General features: G+C 41.9%; 1 protein-coding gene across 2 annotated transcripts in view; it reads left to right on the top strand.

The window, feature by feature from the left end:
- Positions 1-17075, top strand: part of NEPRO (nucleolus and neural progenitor protein) — a 34995-nt gene extending 17920 nt beyond the window's left edge. For both annotated transcript variants that reach the window (XM_063460077.1, XM_063460083.1), the window contains 5 exons: positions 259-336; positions 3134-3474; positions 4650-4711; positions 5978-6234; positions 16622-17075. In XM_063460077.1, coding sequence (XP_063316147.1) covers positions 259-336; positions 3134-3474; positions 4650-4711; positions 5978-6234; positions 16622-17000 — 1117 coding nt within the window. In that variant the 3' untranslated portion in view covers positions 17001-17075. The remainder of the gene's footprint in view (positions 1-258; positions 337-3133; positions 3475-4649; positions 4712-5977; positions 6235-16621) is intronic.
- The last annotated feature ends 549 nt before the right edge of the window (positions 17076-17624 follow it).

Genomic DNA, 17624 nt, shown 5'->3' with positions numbered 1-17624 from the left:
TTAGAGTGCTTATTTCACATATTTTAGAAGTATTAAAAGTTATAAGAGCTGGAAAAAAATAGGTTCTCTCGAGCATGGGAGAGTGTGCAGAAGTTTCATGCATTTGTCGAAATGTTCTTAAGTTTATTGTGGTCCACTCCTATGAACCAAGATGGACAAGGACTTCTTCTATCGTTAATATTTTACTATGTAGAAAAAAAATTGTGGTTAAACTACATTTAAGTGTTGCTAATCTGTTTACCTTAATTCAGTCTTCAGTTTATGTATACAGCATCTGTACCATGAGGAATTTATTGTTCTAAATGTGGTACTTCTTGGACTTCTTAGCCGTTTTTGGTTTGTATATTTATAATAAGTTTAATTGTATTTAAGAGACGCCATTGCTGCCCTAGACTTCCAGTATGATAAAATGTAGAAAGTGACTTAACAGTGGGAGGATGTTGATGTCTTATGCTGTGAAAAATCATAAAGAATTTAAGAAAGGAAAATCCAGAGCTGTCAAATAAGAACATTTGATTAAGTGTATGTCAAAGTGGGAGGCGATATGCAGGTTATGAAATGTTGGCTAATTTTCGTAATTGCCACTTTGCACACACCACTCATAACAAATCTTGATTCACAGAACAAAATTAAAACTGTGAAATATATATTTAGAAAACTTGCATTTGAATGGCTGCAGTTATAGGTAACTGTTCTAGGAAGCATAGACTTGGGACCTTTGTACACTGTAACTTGTGCAAAGTCAGTGCTTTACGTGTCCCATGACAGACTAATTAGCCACAATATTAAAACCAGGTCCCTGTTGAGCTGCCAAAACAGCCTGATGCATTTGAGCATGGACTCTGAATGTGTCCTGTGGTATCTGGCACAAAAACATTTAGCAGCTGATCATTTAAGTCCTGTAAGTTGTGAAGTGGAGCTCCATGGATCAGGTTTGTTGTTCCAGCACATCCCACAGATGCTTAATCGGATTGAAAGGCAATACCTTGAACTCTTTGTAATATTCCTCAAACCTATCTTGAACAATGTTTGCAGTGTGGCAGGGTGCATTATCCTGCTGAAAGAGGCCACTGACATCAGGGAACACAATTGCCATGGAGAGGTGTACATGGTCTGCAACTACCTCCAGGCAGGTGGTACGTGTCAGAGTAACATCCACATTAATTACATTACCGTTTCCCAGCAGAACATTACTCAAAGCATTAAACTGTCTCCACCGGCCTGCCAACTTCCAGTAGTGCATCTTGCTTCACTCTCTTCCCCAAGTAAACAACGCACATGCACCCGGCCATCTACCTGATCAGACTAGGCAACCTTCTTCCATTGCTTCTCCAGTTCTGACTTTCCTGTCCCCCACTGAAGGCACTTTCAGTGGTGGACATGGATCATTGTGGGCACTCTGACTGGTCTGTGGCTATATAGCCCCATAAGCAGAAAACTGTGATGCACTTGTGTTCTGACACCTTTCTATCATGGCAAGCATTAAGTTTTTCAGCAATTTGAGCTACATTTGCTCTGTGTGATCGGACCAGATGGGCTAGCCTTTGCTCCCTGTGTGCATCAATGATCCTTGGGCACCTATGACCCTGGCAAAGATTGTCCTTCCTTGCACCACTTTTAATAGGAACCAAACTGCATACCAGGAACATCCCACAAGACTTGACATTTTGGAGATGCTCTGTCCCAGTAACGATATAATCAATGTTATTACCTTCACCTATCAGTGTTTTTTTTTTTTTTTTAAATTCTTTATTTTGTTTGTGCGTTTTTTTGGTTTCATGCAATATATTGACAAATACAAAAGTTTAGAATATGCATTTCATGGTATGTAGTCAAGTTGTTCAGCACATATTTTTCTTTTTTATAACATGTTGCATAACGGTTGCGTGTATTAGTGCTTACATATGTTTCTGTGTGTATAACCCTTTATGTAGTAGTGTTAGCCCCTATTTCTGCTCTTCGTAGTTAGGGTCACATGGTTGTACTCCTGATGAGGCTATGTATTACTATGTGTAAGTGCACTAGTTTGTGGCGTTCATGAGAAGTCATAGGTGGTCTACCCGTGGTGCTACTTTGGCTATGGTCAATCTCTGTGAGCCAGTCGGCTGTAACGTAGCATCATTGTGGGGTCACGGCTCTTACCACGGTAGTGGGGGCCCCTAACCTAGGGGGACTGCGGGGGGGGGGGGGGGGGGGGGAGGTGTAGGTAGCTTGGCTGGAGCTTCCCTGCGTTAGTGAGGTCTCGTATGATTGTCACTGTGTGTGTGATTATCACTGAGTGCGTGGGTGAATGATTGGCACGGAGTGTGTGGGTTAATAACAGAGGTAGTAACAGGTAAAACAAAATAACTAAACAGATATATAAGAAGATTAACAGTTCAGTGTGCGGGTATATTAGAGTCCGCTTGGCTATGTCTGCTTGCAGGTTGTGTCAGGTTTCCGAGCCGGTGCTTGCACCTATCAGTGGTTTTAATGTTTTGATTGGTCAGTGTACGTAAGGGGCTTATGTAGTTGGAGCTTGTATATTTTTTTATTTTTTGTCCCTTATTTTGAAAATGAAATCGTTCCTATCTTATTGTCAGAACTTCATTTCATACTCTTAAAAAGACAAGTAATTGTTTGTTCCAACGAGTCTTTTAAGCTACCTCAGACTCATTGGAACAAACAATTGTTGAATAGTTTTCGACAGATAATGCAGAAGTTTATCTTCAAAAATCATAGGAGGCTACACAAGGGACAGGTCTCTGGGTGCTGGATAAGACCTTTTTGTGTCACAAAAAAAATGATTTAGTAGAAACCAGGAGATGGTACCCAAAGACTCATAAACATTACAATTAACTATAGTGTTCTCGTAAATATGTGTAATTTGTTCTTTCCATGATTCACTTTATATTTTTTTTTATTATTTAATACAATGTTCTGTGCACTAGAAAGGACTTGTACAATCAAGGACAATTGGGTTATTTAAAATGTGCTTAAAGCTGCTGAACTGGCATGAAAAACAAAATCTAGATTAAGTTTAGATAATCTTGTTTTGAGATAAGCCATTTTTAAGTTGACCTTTATCATTATGCCTTTTAAATCCAACTTTATATTATGTTTTCATCTATTTAATATATTTTTTCTTTCGTAGGGTTTTGTACAGAGGTATCTTAAAAAAGCTAGTATCATTATATGATTCACAATTTTCATTGCAACATGAGATATCCAGTTTCCAGAATATGCCTTATATAAACTTCACTTTTCCTGCCAAAATGGAAGATTATCTTGGACCTGTGTTCACTGATTTAGCTGGGAGAAAGCTGCCTAAAATAACTTCTAAGAAAGAACTGCCAAAATTGCTAAATAAAATGTTTTCATCCCGTGAGTCGAATTCTAAAGTGGGAGCACTGAAGAAACCATTAGATATGCCTAAAGCTAGGATAGAAGTTATTGATTTGGGGAGACCCATGGACGCTAGTTCTTCTAACAGAGGTAAATGGATATGATTTTTTTATTTATTTTTTTATCATGTTTTTTTTTCAGTGCACAATGTTTTTTTTTATTTTTTATTTTTTTTGTGCTGCATTTTATCCGTTATTTTTTTTTATTTATATGATTCCTCCAATTAGATACCCTGAATCTCTGAAGACCAACGTTGGAAACCGTTAAATGAGTAGTAAAGCTTATTTCTGTCCCTTCTCACCTTTCTGCAGTCCACTTTTGCTCCCAGTGCTTTCTTTTTAGAAGCTATTCTGGACAATTAAGCCAATAAAGTGTTTGGTCAATCTTTTAGGATGGAAGCCATTTAGACTGACTAGGGTAAAACATACTGATATTAGTCAAATGTCAGTTACACTTGCTGAAAAGTATGTTTCATTCATTAAAACATAATTTAGTGTCATATCTGTGTTTCCAAGAGTTAGATGGAGAAAGTAAAGTGGACAATTCAATCTAACAATTTGGCCTGTCCGGTCTGCGGCATGATCTCAGGATGTGTATAGGATTAATATTTTGAGACAATACCTAAAGGACTTGCACAACTGTATTTTCAATCATTTACTTGAAAATGTAAACAGTTGTCCAATGCTCATGTTATACATCCTATGTACGATGGAGATGTTAGCTTGGCCTACCATGAACTTCAGATTAAGGACATGCAAAGCAGCCGTGGATACTTCGAAGCACCTGTTAAACATTTTAGAAATAAAAAATAAAACTATGGCAAAAATTACCCTGGGTTGTTCCTTCTAACCGTGATGCCTAATTAGAGAAGAATGCAGCTCTAAAGTAAAATATTTTTTACATTTTTTTTTTAGTAAATGCACATGTGCTGCCTAGTCATCCCACTCTTCAGTCTTCTCATTCATAGACTTTTCATTGAACTATAGTTCAGCTCAATGAGAAGCTGTAGATCGGTTATACACAGGGACATTGCACCTGGGAGGAGAAGCCAGGTGCACTGTAGCAGAGTATGCCTGCCATTTCCGTTGGCTCTGTGGAACTAATGGAAGTGGAAGACCGTCGGGGAGGTATTTCTGTTATTTTGAAATGTGCCTATTTTAAATAGAAAAGAGTACTATTAAAAACTTTGTGCAGAGTGTTCCTTTAAAGAAAGTATACTTTATTTTTATTAGAATTGGTGTACTTATTGTTGCTTTTGTAAACAGGCACGTTGGGAACCTTTGATGTCAAGACATTATGCAAGTCTCTCAAATCCAAAACTCTACAAGTAAGAGATTTATTTTTTTAAAGGGGTTTTTGTATAAAAAAACAACAGAAGATAAGCGCTAATTTATAAACACTATGTCGGTGGGCAGCACCTTAACCCCTTAAGGACACATGATGGAAATATTCCATCATGATTCCCTTTAATTCCAGAAGTTGTGTCCTTAAGGGGTTAAAGAAGGGAATCCCTCTAACCCTTCAAAAAGACAGTGAGTAGTACAAAGGCAGAAAAGGCTGCGCCAATAAGGTAAAGTCTTGCTAACGCAACAGGATAAAACAGGGTGCAATCCTCAGGAGTTGATCCGTCCGGATGGTTAAAATATCCGTATATGTGGAGAGACAAAGGGAGATAAAAAAAACAACCAATAGTGCAATATGCCAAAATCCAGGAATGCACTCACATTTAATAGAGCTATAACCAACTCTGTAGTGGAGGGCGTACAGTGGTATGATCCCCACTTAAAGGGACTCTCGAGTGCCAGGGAAACAAACCTTTTTCCTGGCACTGCAGGTCCTCTCTCCGTCCCACCCCCCATCCCAGGTTGCTGACGGCATCCGGCGGGAGAGACCTATTGCGCATGCGTGGCCGGTGATAGGGAATACCTAATGCGCATGCTATGTTATAAGCAACTATAATGTTATCAGCAACTGTTAAAAAGCTTTGCATATATAATATCGCAAAAAATAAAACTTCACATAATGGTCGCACACCGCCTAGTGATCGCACCCCCATTTTTAAGGAAAGGAGTTTGGCATAAAATCTGCAACCATTATTAAGTGAAATACGGTACTATGGATTTTGACCTCCAAATTTTAGCTTGCCTCAATGCTATTTTACATAATCCATTTGATTTTTAGAGACAAAAAATTTTATAAACATAAAATCATCATTTTAGGAAAGTAAAAAATTAGACAAACATTTCGAACAAGTGAAAACCAGTGTGTTGCAGGAGAGATGGTGTTCTGAGATATTACAAGCATGTTTATATCACAAAATATACAATATTGTCGATGGCACAGCATCATTTTCTTGCCTTTTTTATTTGTATCCATCTTTAGATATGGCTAGAGAACAATTCTTATATTTTCTTACTTTTTTCATCCATATATGTTCTCAAAAATGGTAAATGGTCCCTTTGTACTGTGCTTATAACTCAGTTGCTGAGCTTTTTAAATGGAGAGGGGGGACCTCCTGCTTGAAAAACCTTTTCAGATTAATCTTATTAAAACGAAACCCTGCCTATTTATTAACATTGCTTTCCTTACACAGAAGGACATTTCCAATCAAAGCTCCAGGGCATCTAGGAAAACATGGGCTTCTTCATCTGCGCATAGAATCAAAGCAAAATGTGTTAGACATATTGTACCGAAAATTAAAAAAGCAGATTGTTTTCGAGACCTGTGTGAGCAGCTCCAGCATGCAGTAGCATGGTGCAAACAAAAGCGACTGGCAGCAGAGTGCATGTTCTTCAGAAATAAATATCTGAGAAGTAACAGATGGATGCACACTGAAGTACAAGGATACTGGTATGAACAAAGCTTCCCACTATGATCTTGATTCCATTGACAAATTGAATTTTTTTTATTTTTTTATTTATTGTTACTTAAATTTTAAATTGTTGGCAAGTAGATAACTTTGGATAACTATAGATTTTGATTTTTTTTTTTTTTTTTTTAAATAGAAAGCAGTTGTGAATTGTTAGCATACATGTAGAATTTAGTTGTGATGTAATGTCTAGTTCAGGGCTCGATAAATCCCAGGTCGCCATAGCGCCTAGGAATTTGGCCTAGGCGTCTGGGATATGTGAGCCTGGCAGCGGAAGGCCGGCTGGGGAATTATGGAGCCGGGCGGCAATTGGGTGTTCGTGGAGGCATGCAGCTGGCTGCTGCAAATAGGCGGGCGGCAAGGGAGACGTGATGTCTGCTCCCACACACGCCGCTTAGTAAGACCGGGGCTGGAATATGGCGTCTTATTACAGCCCCCATCTTACTGAGCAGCGCGCGGGGGAGCAAAGAAGATACATTACCGCTCCCTCGCAGTCGGCAACAATACACACAGCCAGCTGCCCGCCTCCTCGAGCACTCAGCATGCTGCCCGCCTGCCTGATCGCCCAGCCGGTCGCCTACTGGACCCCACATTGTTTGTCTGTCATAGTGTGAGTATATGGGTCTCTGTTATACTCTGTGTCTGTCTGTCTGTTGTCTGTCATGGAGTGTGTGTGTGTCTCTCATGGTATGCGAGTGTATCTGTCATGGTGTGTGTGTATGGGTCTGTCTGTCAGGGTACATGCGTGTGTGTGTCTGTCATGGTATTTGTCTGTCATGGTGTGTGTGTGTGTGTTTAGGTTACCTGACAACTTTCGTTCACAAAGGAATGGTGTTTTTATTTACCTTTCCCTCCCCCACCCCCCACGCTGTGCCAGTCTCCCCTCAACTGGCCTTGCCTCTATGGCTGAGATAATCAAGCTTGATGACCTCAGTCAATCCAATGTTTTCCTATAGAATTGGCTGCAAAACACTGCACCAATCAACCTCTCCTCATAGAAATGCATTGAATCAATGCATCTCTATGGGGAAAGTTCAGCGTCTCCATGCAGAGGGTGGAGACGCTGAATGGCAGTGCTGCACACTGTACAGCACTGCCGCAGGAAGCCCTTCCAGTGGCTATCTGAGGAGTACCCACTAAAGGTATCCTTAGGCTGTAATGTAAACACAGCCTTTTCTCGGGGGAAGTACTACAAGTTAAGCACGTAATTACTGATAGCAGCATTAGGAGTTGAAAATTGGTCACAAGGAGCCTAGAGCAAGGGTGCCCAAAAGATCGATCCCCAGATGTTATAGAACTACAACTCCCTTAATGGTTTGAATGGCAAAGCATCAAGGAAGGTTTAGTTTTAAAACATGTGGGGATCTATCTCTTGGGCATCAATGGTCTAGAGCAGGGGTAGGCAACCTATGACACGTGCGCCATGCACGGCACTCAAAGGTGTCTTTGCACAGCACTCAAGGCTGCTAGAGCCAAACAGGCTCTGGCCTATCAGGAGTCCCAGTGAAACTTCAGATTTCTGCTAATACGAAAAGGTGGTGAAGGACAATCCTCAATGTATGCATTGCAGCACGTAGAGGAAGTGATCTCAAATCACTTCCTCCCAGCACTTGTGAATGGGAATCCACACTGTAGTAGAGCAGCCCGCAGCTGCCATTGCAGCTCCTGTCTCTGACCTGTACCGGGTCAGGCTGGTCCCCACTGGAACCCAGGGAAGCTACCCACACTGCTTTATATACACAGAAATGCAGAATAACCCTCCCCTTATAGAAATAATACCACTAACAATCCACATACATGCACACAACCCCACATGCAGCCTCTAACATGCAAAGGTAACATTACTAATCTGGCAAATTTCAATTTGAAAATGGAACGTTCTATATTTGACCCTGTAACTTTCCAAAACACCATAAAACCTGTTAATGGGGGGTACTGTTGTACTCGTGAGACATCGCTGATTACAAATATGTGCATTTTTTGCAGTAAAACCTAACAGTATTATGACATTTACAGCTAAAATGTGAGGCGGAACTACAAATTTTTTAAAAATTAAAAAATTTCTCTTTTTTTTTTTATTTTATTCATAATAAATTGTTTCCTATATAAATATTTGATATGAAATGAGAGCCCTGTTTTTCCCTTCGTATAGTGGCAGTACTCACAGTTGGGATGTTCCTTCCTATCTGGGACAAGAAGCTCCCCCTTCTTCCGGTTTTTATGCCTGTGCTCCGCCTGCTGCCTCCATAAATCCTGTATGCCCTGTACACTCGCCAGTTCTTCTTGTCCCGATAACGGGACGGACAGGTTCCCCAGCTGGTGGAGATGGTGCGATCAGCACAGGCTGCTGATCGAGGAGGTGTGCGCCCGATAGCTCCCCGGGTGGGAGCTGAGTGGCAGAGAGGTTTCCGGTCTGGCGTTACGGAACCAGACCAGGTAGGACTTTTTATGTGGCTTCCCCTTTGGAGTTCCCGGGCGGTCCTCCTCGTGGGACTTGCGCATGCGCACAGCAGTGGAACGCACGCCCGGGTGGCGTTGCGTTCCACCAGACCCGGTATCGCGCTACTGCGCATGCGCGATCCGGAGTTTTTTGGCGCGAAATTCAAAATAGGTATATAAGCTGTGCTAAACCCTTCTGGCCCCAAAGGTGGGTGTACAGTTCGGTTTCTCCGTGTCACCAGCCCTCCTGCACGGATCTCAGGTGGATAAAGGTGAGGTTTAACTATTTAAACTCTCCTCTTTATCACCTATTATAATGCATGCGTAAATTTTAAATTTTAAATTTTAAATTTTTATTAATTGCTTCCTTATTCTGGTTTACAGATATGTCCAGCCCTATAGCTCCGGACAAGGCAGATAAGGACAAGATGTCTACTTCTGTGCCCAAAAAAGCCACAAGCAAGTCTAAGCACTTAAGTTGTCTGGAATGTGCTGTTCCTCTACCTGACGGATGTCGTAAAAAGACGTGTAACCAGTGCGCTTCTGAATTACTTGAAAAAACAAAACAATCGGATATGACATCCTTCCTGAGCTGGTTTCAGGAAAATTTGTCCCAGACATTTGAGTCCTTTAAGGATACCATGAAGAAAGACCCTGCAATTCAAGAGAAATTGCCTAAAAAACGTAGGAGGAATAGATCCCCTTCTGAGTCGGACGTCTCTTCTGGAGAATGTTCCCTTTCTTCCCCTTCGGATATTTCCAGCCTGACTTCTAGTGTGGAGGAGGGTTTTCCACCAGAAGAATTGAAAAGATTCATTAAAGAAGTGAGTGCGGCTTTTCAAGAGACGGAACCTACCAATGTGAAGGTTAAAGGTTTCCCTATGTCTCCAAAAATATTGGATCTCCTTCACAGGGAATGGAAGAATCCTGAAAGGCGGGCGTTCATTTCAAAACATTTTAAACTACTGTTCAAACTACAGTCTGAGGAAAAGTGGGAAGATCTTCCTAAGGTAGATATTCAAATTGCCCAACTATCTAAAAAGACCACTATACCTATTGGCGAAGTCTCTGGCCTCAAGGATCCTATGGACAAAAGAGCCGAAACTTCATGTAGACGAATATACCAGGCCGCAGGCTTTCAGTGCAGAGCTGAAATTGCGGGTTCAGCAGTGCTCAGAGCCCAGAGTGTTTGGCTTCACGCACTGGAAGATTCCCTTATGGGAAAATCCGATATGGACCCTTCCCATCTCATGTTCCTGCTGAAGCTATCCAATGAATTCCTTTCGGATACTGCTGAAGAGTGTCTTCGTTTCTCAGCAAGAATTATGGGGTTATCATCAGTAGCCAGGAGGGCCCTTTGGCTTCGTACATGGACAGCTGATTCAGCATCGAAGGCAGCGTTATGTGAATTACCCTTCGAGAGGAACAAGCTGTTTGGTACCCCTTTGGAAGACATTATTAAACAAATGTCAGATACGAAGAAAGCCCTTCCGCTGGAACCAAGAGCCCAGGGATATAAGAGATTCCAGTACAAGAACCAGCGGTCCTTTCGTTACCAAGGGCGGTTTCGCAGGTTCCACAAACAGGGTGGCAATAACAGCCAGTGGTCTAGGCATGAATTCAACAAACAAGATAAAAAGAGGAAGTTTTGACGCCAAAAGAGTGGGAGGACGCCTTCGGTTCTTCTCCCACGAATGGAGAAAAAGTTCTTCAAATGGGTGGATTTTAAGAACCGTTTCAGAAGGTTACAGGATAAAGTTTTCTTCAAGTCCTCGACCATCCTTCCTTCTGTCAAGCTATCCTTCAAAGGTAAAATCAGAGGCCCTGCTTACGGAAGCACTCATCCTTTTAAGAAAAAATGTAGTGGAGAAGGTACCCAAAGGTTGGGAATTTCAAGGAGTCTACTCACGTCTTTTCCTGGTGCAAAAACCAGATGGATCCTTTCGTCCGATCCTAGACCTAAAGCAAGTCAACACCTGCATACCATACCAGAAGTTCCGTATGGAGAGCATTCTGTCTGTAACACACATATTACAAAAGGGAGATTTCATGGCAAAGTTGGATTTAAAAGACGCCTATCTGCATATTCCAGTGGCAGAACCTTCCAGGAAGTTTCTCAGATTTGCAGTTCTAACGAGAAGGCGAAGGATTCTCCATTTGCAGTTCAAGGCGCTTCCCTTTGGCCTATCTTCGGCTCCTCGAGTTTTTACAAAAATTCTGGCACCCGTGGCAGCAGTTTTGCGTCTGAAAGGTATTGCAATCGTTCCATACCTGGACGATTGGTTCCTGAAGGCACAGTCAAGGCAACTGCTGGAACTTCATCTAGAGATTGCAATGAAGGTTTTAAAAGATCACGGTTGGATCCTGAACCTGGAAAAGTCCGAATTAACCCCGTCCCAGAGTTTAGTATTCCTGGGGCTTCGGATAGATTCCCAGTCCCTATCTCTTTTTCTTCCAAAAAAGAAACAAGTGGGGATTTTCAAAGCAGTATCAAAGCTGCAAAGAAACCTAAGCTCAATCAGAGATGCTATGAGGTTGCTAGGCCTCCTAACGTCTTCAATACCGGCCGTCGCCTGGGCAAAGGCGGAATCCAAACCATTACAGTGGGACATTCTGTCCCAGTGGACGCGAAAACAGGAAGATCTGGACGCCCCATTCCGTCTATCCGACACGGTAAAAAGACAACTGAACTGGTGGAAAGTAAGAGACAACATTTCAAAGGGCCTGTCGTTCGCTCTGAAACGATGGATTACAATAACCACAGATGCCTCCCAGAAGGGTTGGGGCGCTCATCTAGGCTCTCATTTCCATCAAGGGCTTTGGAACAAAGAAGAGGCATGCGCTTCCTCGAATTTCAGGGAGTTAAAAGCGGTCTGGGAAGCCCTAATTGCCTTCCGTTCTCTCATCGCCAATCAGTCGGTGAGGATTCAGTCGGACAACGCCACTACGGTGGCCTACTTGAATCACCAAGGGGGCACAAAGATCAAAGCTCTTCAAGATCTTTGCTACCACATAATGTCTTGGGCCCAAGCGAATCTTCGCGCAATATCAGCTACCCATATCAAAGGGTCTCTAAACGTGATTGCAGACGACCTCAGCAGAAGACATTGGTCTCAAGCAGACTGGGCTCTATCAAACGAAGTTTTTCTGGAGCTGGTTGCACGCTTCGGCAGGCCAGAGATGGACTTGTTGGCAACAAGGAGGAACAGAAAGGTGCGGAGATTTGCGTCACTTCATTCAGAAGATTACCCAGATGTCCTAGACGGTCTATCGTTCCCTTGGATTTTCGATCTGGCTTATGTCTTCCCGCCTATAGCCCTTATCCCAAGAATTGTTCAGAAAATAAGATGGGAGAAGGCAAGAATTCTGGCAGTCCTGCCCTTCTGGCCGAACAGAAGTTGGTTTTCGGAAGTAGAAAACGTGGCCATCTCTCATTGGCACCTCCCGGTCTCTTCTCACATTTTAGAGAACGTGAAGCTTCCAGAAGAAACTCTGTCAATGTTTCACCTGACGGCATGGTTGCTGCAAGGATGATACTCCAAGGTCAGGGTCTTTCTGACCGTCTATGTGTCGTTTTGCTGTCATCTGTCCGCTCGTCTACTTCACGAATCTATTTCAGGGTTTGGATGACGTTCAGAACCTGGTGTCGTCTCCGGAATTCTGATCCGGCCAATGCCTCAGTTCCGGAAATTCTTTCTTTTTTGCAAGATGGGTTTGAAGCCGGCCTAGGGGTATCCACACTCAAGGGCCAGATTTCTGCGCTTAGTCACTTCCTGGTTCAGGATATTGCTTCTAACCCTCTGGTTCGAAGGTTTATTAAGTCCATACGGTTGAAGAGGCCTCCCAGGCTGGTTTCCTTTCCTACGTGGGACTTGTCTCTGGTTCTTCAAGCCCTTTGTGAACCTCCTTTTGAACCTTTGTTTCAAGTCTCCATCAAATTCCTTACCCTCAAGACGGCCTTCCTGGTGGCAATTACCTCCGCTAGGAGAATTGGTGAGATCCGAGCTCTATCTTCTTCGCCGGAATTCACCATATTTCATCGAGAAAAAGTAGTTCTACATCCCAGACCTTCTTTTTTGCCTAAGGTTATTTCAAGTGCTGCAATCAACCAGCCTATTGTTCTGCCAGCCTTTTGTCAATCGCCCACGTCTAAGCTGGAAGAGAAATGGCATTTCCTTGATGTTAGGAGATCCCTGAAATGTTACCTTCATAAAACTCGGGAGTTTAGATCCTCGGATCATCTTTTCATCTACTTTCAAGGCAAATGTGTGGGTAATGCTGTCTCTGGACCCTCATTAGCTAGATGGCTGACCAATACCATCAGGTTGGCCTATCGCTCCAAAGGGATTCCCCTAAAATTTACATTGAGGGCTCATTCGACTAGGGCTATGGCTACCTCATGGGCTGAAAGAGCTGCGGCTTCGCCTGAAGACATCTGCAAAGCGGCTACCTGGTCTTCATTGCATACCTTTATCAAGCATTATAGGCTGGACATATTCTCATCATCTGAGGCTGAATTTGGGCGTAAGGTGTTGCAAGCTGTGGCCTGCTGAGTTCCCACCCTTTCTTTTTTACGGGGATCTTGATATATCCCAACTGTGAGTACTGCCACTATACGAAGGGAAAAACAGCAATTTTACTTACCGTAAATTCCTTTTTTCTTTGTATAGTGGCAGTACTGGCTTTCCCTCCACTTTTTGTATAGATTAAATGAATTTTGCATGATTCTGTCTCCGTTTGGGTTCTTTTTTATTACTGGCGAGTGTACAGGGCATACAGGATTTATGGAGGCAGCAGGCGGAGCACAGGCATAAAAACCGGAAGAAGGGGGAGCTTCTTGTCCCAGATAGGAAGGAACATCCCAACTGTGAGTACTGCCACTATACAAAGAAAAAAGGAATTTACGGTAAGTAAAATTGCTGTTTCTCCTGAACAAAATGATATGTAATAAGTGTGGGTGCATTTAATATGAAAGAGGTGAATTACAGTTGAACAGACATATAGCGCAAATTCCAGTTTTTGTTTAAGTTTTGTTTTGACCAGAACGTGTACTATTGACTCCGTCCTGAAGGGGTTAACTGAACATGTTTATTTATTTTTTTGCAAATTTTTTTTTTTTTTATTATTAAGGTAAATGCACAAAATATGCACAAAATATACATGCCAGTCAGATAAAAAAAAAAAAAAAAAATGTTTTCAAGAATATATGTTTGTGTAGTGGATGCAGTGAGAGTATTTGATTAGTGAATGCAGTGTGTGGTTTTTTTTCGTAGTGTGTATATAATGAATGCAGAGTGTGTTTGTGTAGGTATGTAATGTATGTAAAATTGGGGGGAGGTGGCATTTTTATTTAGTCCCCCTTCCCTGCTTCTTACTTGGCCAGGGAGGGGGTATATGGCATTCCCTGGTGGTCTCGTGGCATGGACTGTGAAGTGGGGGCCCGCAGCAAGCTCTTACTTACCTTCCCTTCAGCTCCCCTGTCTAAATCTCGCAGCCAGCGTGCTACGTGGGGCATTGCCTTGGTAACCAGTGGCAACACTCTGACGGCCATGGGAATCACGGACTTGTCATGAGCCCGGTGGTCCTGCTCTGCATTATCGGCAATATCGGTATCTCTATAGGCCGGTACCGATATTGCCGAAAATACCGAATATCGGCCGATAATCGATCGATCCCTACATGGGACCCAGCCAAAAAGTGAGCTTGACTGGCGCTGATAAAAACTGACCATCACGGGGCCCCAAGGACTTCATGCAAAATGCAGCACCAGTGACTACACTAGAACAATGTACATTCATTTTTCTGTTAATGTTCTTAAGTTCCATGTTCTGTTTCCCGGAACCAACAAGCTATCACCCACTCCCAGGCAACTACTGAGACACTACTACAGTATAAGCCTTCACCTACACACCGCAGTATGGCAGCGCTGCACCCATCTTGCAGGATTACACCCTCCTCGCTGCCCCCTCGGTTAGGGGCACACCTGGAACTTCCGGGACCATGGTCCTTGTATACCCTGGAACCATGCCACTAGTGATCTACCTGGCCCACCCTGCGCTCACTCCCATCACTACTGGGCCGGCAGCAAGGACTACAGTACACATCAGCCCCAATATATAGTAAAAAACAAAGAAAAGAAAGTTACCTGCGCTCTCTCCTTAATCCCTATGTATATTTAGACAAATGGAGGTAATTTAGTTGCTCCCATTGCAGGGAATGCCCATGCCACTAGTGATCTACCTGGCCCACCCCATGATTGTGCATGTAACGCCACCAACACTTAAAATACCCTGACACGCCAGTAGTCATAATTACATGAACTCACGATTACTAAGTTGACACAAATGGGCTAACCTGGGGCTCCAAGGTACCCTAAGGACCAAGCGGTAGCGGTCCCAACACATAACTGGGCGTAAGTGCCAAAGGGAGCTTCCCCACATCATGTCTTGGCTTTTCTCCTGTCCACCTCTCTCCTCACAGCTGGCACATACCCATGACCAAAAAAGGCCTACCCTGCCGATCATGCCTTACAGGAGATGCCCCCAATGAAACCACCAGGTAAATTGGCACCCATGAACTCACAATAAGTCAGCCCAGCAGGTCCACCCTGGTGTAAATGGTTTCCTATTTTTTTTTTTTTCCATGCTGATATGTTTCCTCTATTTGTTTTAAAGGAACACTATAGACACCTAAATTACTTTAGCTAAATAAAGCAGTTTTAGTGTATAGATCATTCCCCTGCAATTTCACTGCTCAATTCACTGTCATTTAGGAGTTAAATCACTTTGTTTCTGTTTAGAGGCAGCCCTAGCCACACCTCCCCTGGCTATGATTGACAGAGCCTGCATGAAAAAAAAAAACTGGTTTCACTTTCAAACAGGTGTAATTGACCTTAAATAATTGTATCTCAATCTCTAAATTGAACTTTAATCACATACAGGAGGCTCTTGCAGGGCCTAGCAAGCTATTAACATAGCAGGGGATAAGAAAATCTTAATTAAACAGAACTTGCAATAAAGAAAGTCTAAATAGGGCTCTCTTTACAGGAAGTGTTTATGGAAGGCTGTGCAAATCACATGCATGGAGGTGTGACTAGGGCTCATAAACAAAGGGATTTAACTCCTAAATGGCAGAGGATTGAGCAGTGAGGCTGCAGGGGCATGTTCTATACACCAAAACTGCTTCATTAAGCTAAAGTTGTTCAGGTGACTATAGTGTCCCTTAAAGTGTGTTACCATGACACCTCAAATACCTAACATGTCGGCTCGCGCAGCCTGCACACACATGGTGTTAAACCATTACTCTCCTACTGACATATTCTACCGGTACATAACCATCATACAAAAATTGTGCAGAGCCTTCAAATGTCATAACTATGCCTAACCTGACATGTTTCCATGTGCTTGTTCCAGCTGTTGTGGCTCAACGAGCATGTTTGTATCAATCCTACGTACTACAAAAATAAAGAATTAAAAATTAAAAATAAAATAAAAATGTTTCCCAATGTTAAATTTAATTAACATGCTGTATATAGAGGCAACTCTGGGCTCTACGTCCTGTAAGTGGTTAACACTAGATCACCCTTCTTATCTATAGACTAGAGTTATACTTAATTATATTAATTTATTAGAACTTATGCTCTTTTTTTTTTTTCTTTTTCTCTAGTATTTAATTGATATACACTATTTTTGTATTTCTTGTTTAATTGGCAACACAATGCAATGTATGGAATAACATCACAACTTGATAAATATTATTTTATTCATTTTGAGCGCATCTCTATTGGTTTGATTCAGTTTTAGCTGTTTGTATTTTTGATGCTGCGGTTGCATACTTATTATTAAAAGGTGCGCCTTATTTCCACATTACTTTATTATGTTGCAGAAATGTAATATTTAATTTTATTTATTTTTTTTTCTTTCCATTTAGCCTGAAGAATAAACTAAAACATTTCAAAAAGTCAATCTGTCACAGCTTGCATAAAGGAATTCTTAAATCAAACCAAACATGCCGTCGGTTGGAATCACATTGCTTTCAAAGAACATGGAAACACAAGGTCACACATTCAGGAAGGACTAAACCACCAAACTATGGACCGCATTATAATACATATTCTCAACCAGCATCAGAAAGGTCTGGGTTGTGTTTAGATTTAGTTCTTCATGATCAAGGGTTGCCATCTACTATCACGGAAACTAATTCTCTAGCTGGTGCTTTGGAAACTAAATGTAGAAAGGACAATTCAGACGATTACGTTGCCACTAATACAGATGACATTGACGATATATTTTCATCAATTGGTATTTAGAAAGTATATTCATTCTTTCCAAATTTTTTGTTGGATTTTACTACAGTGATGTGAATAAATATCACTTTAATATTGTTGTTTGTTAGTTCCTGTTTGCTATTCACCAAAACCAGTGCACTTTTGGTGTTTTCTTTGTATGCAGATTTATTGATGATCTTTAATGAGGTAATCTTTCTAGTGGTCATCAGTGCGACGAGCACATAGAGAGGCATGGTTTTATCCAACTGTTCATTATTGTGGATACGGAGTGTCTGTAAAGCAAGTGTGGGTGGCATTGTGTACGACAACTTTGGATTAGCACCAGGATATGGGTAAAAAATGCAGTGCATGCAGTTGATTGAAAATGCTCTAGCAATAGGGTGTTTGTAGTGCTTATGGAACATGTGGTTTCTTTATTTGGCTTATTAGTTTGGGAAGTAGCTTATAACTACAAGTAAGACATTATGATGAGGAATGCTGTTTTGCTAGCTTTTATCTAACAAATTGTGTTCTCAGGTTTTATAGACTGCTTTGTTCAAGGTCATCACGCAACTTTTTTTTTTTGTTCTGGTAGTTATGCTAGTGTTTTATTTCTCATATGCCACTAGCTTACATTACTGCAGAAATCCACCATGAGGGTTACCT

This window comes from Pelobates fuscus, chromosome 1 (assembly GCF_036172605.1).
Source record: "Pelobates fuscus isolate aPelFus1 chromosome 1, aPelFus1.pri, whole genome shotgun sequence".
Lineage (NCBI taxonomy): Eukaryota > Metazoa > Chordata > Amphibia > Anura > Pelobatidae > Pelobates > Pelobates fuscus.
The sequence above is the reverse complement of the archived record's forward strand: the minus strand, read 5'-3'. Positions and strand labels throughout refer to the sequence as shown.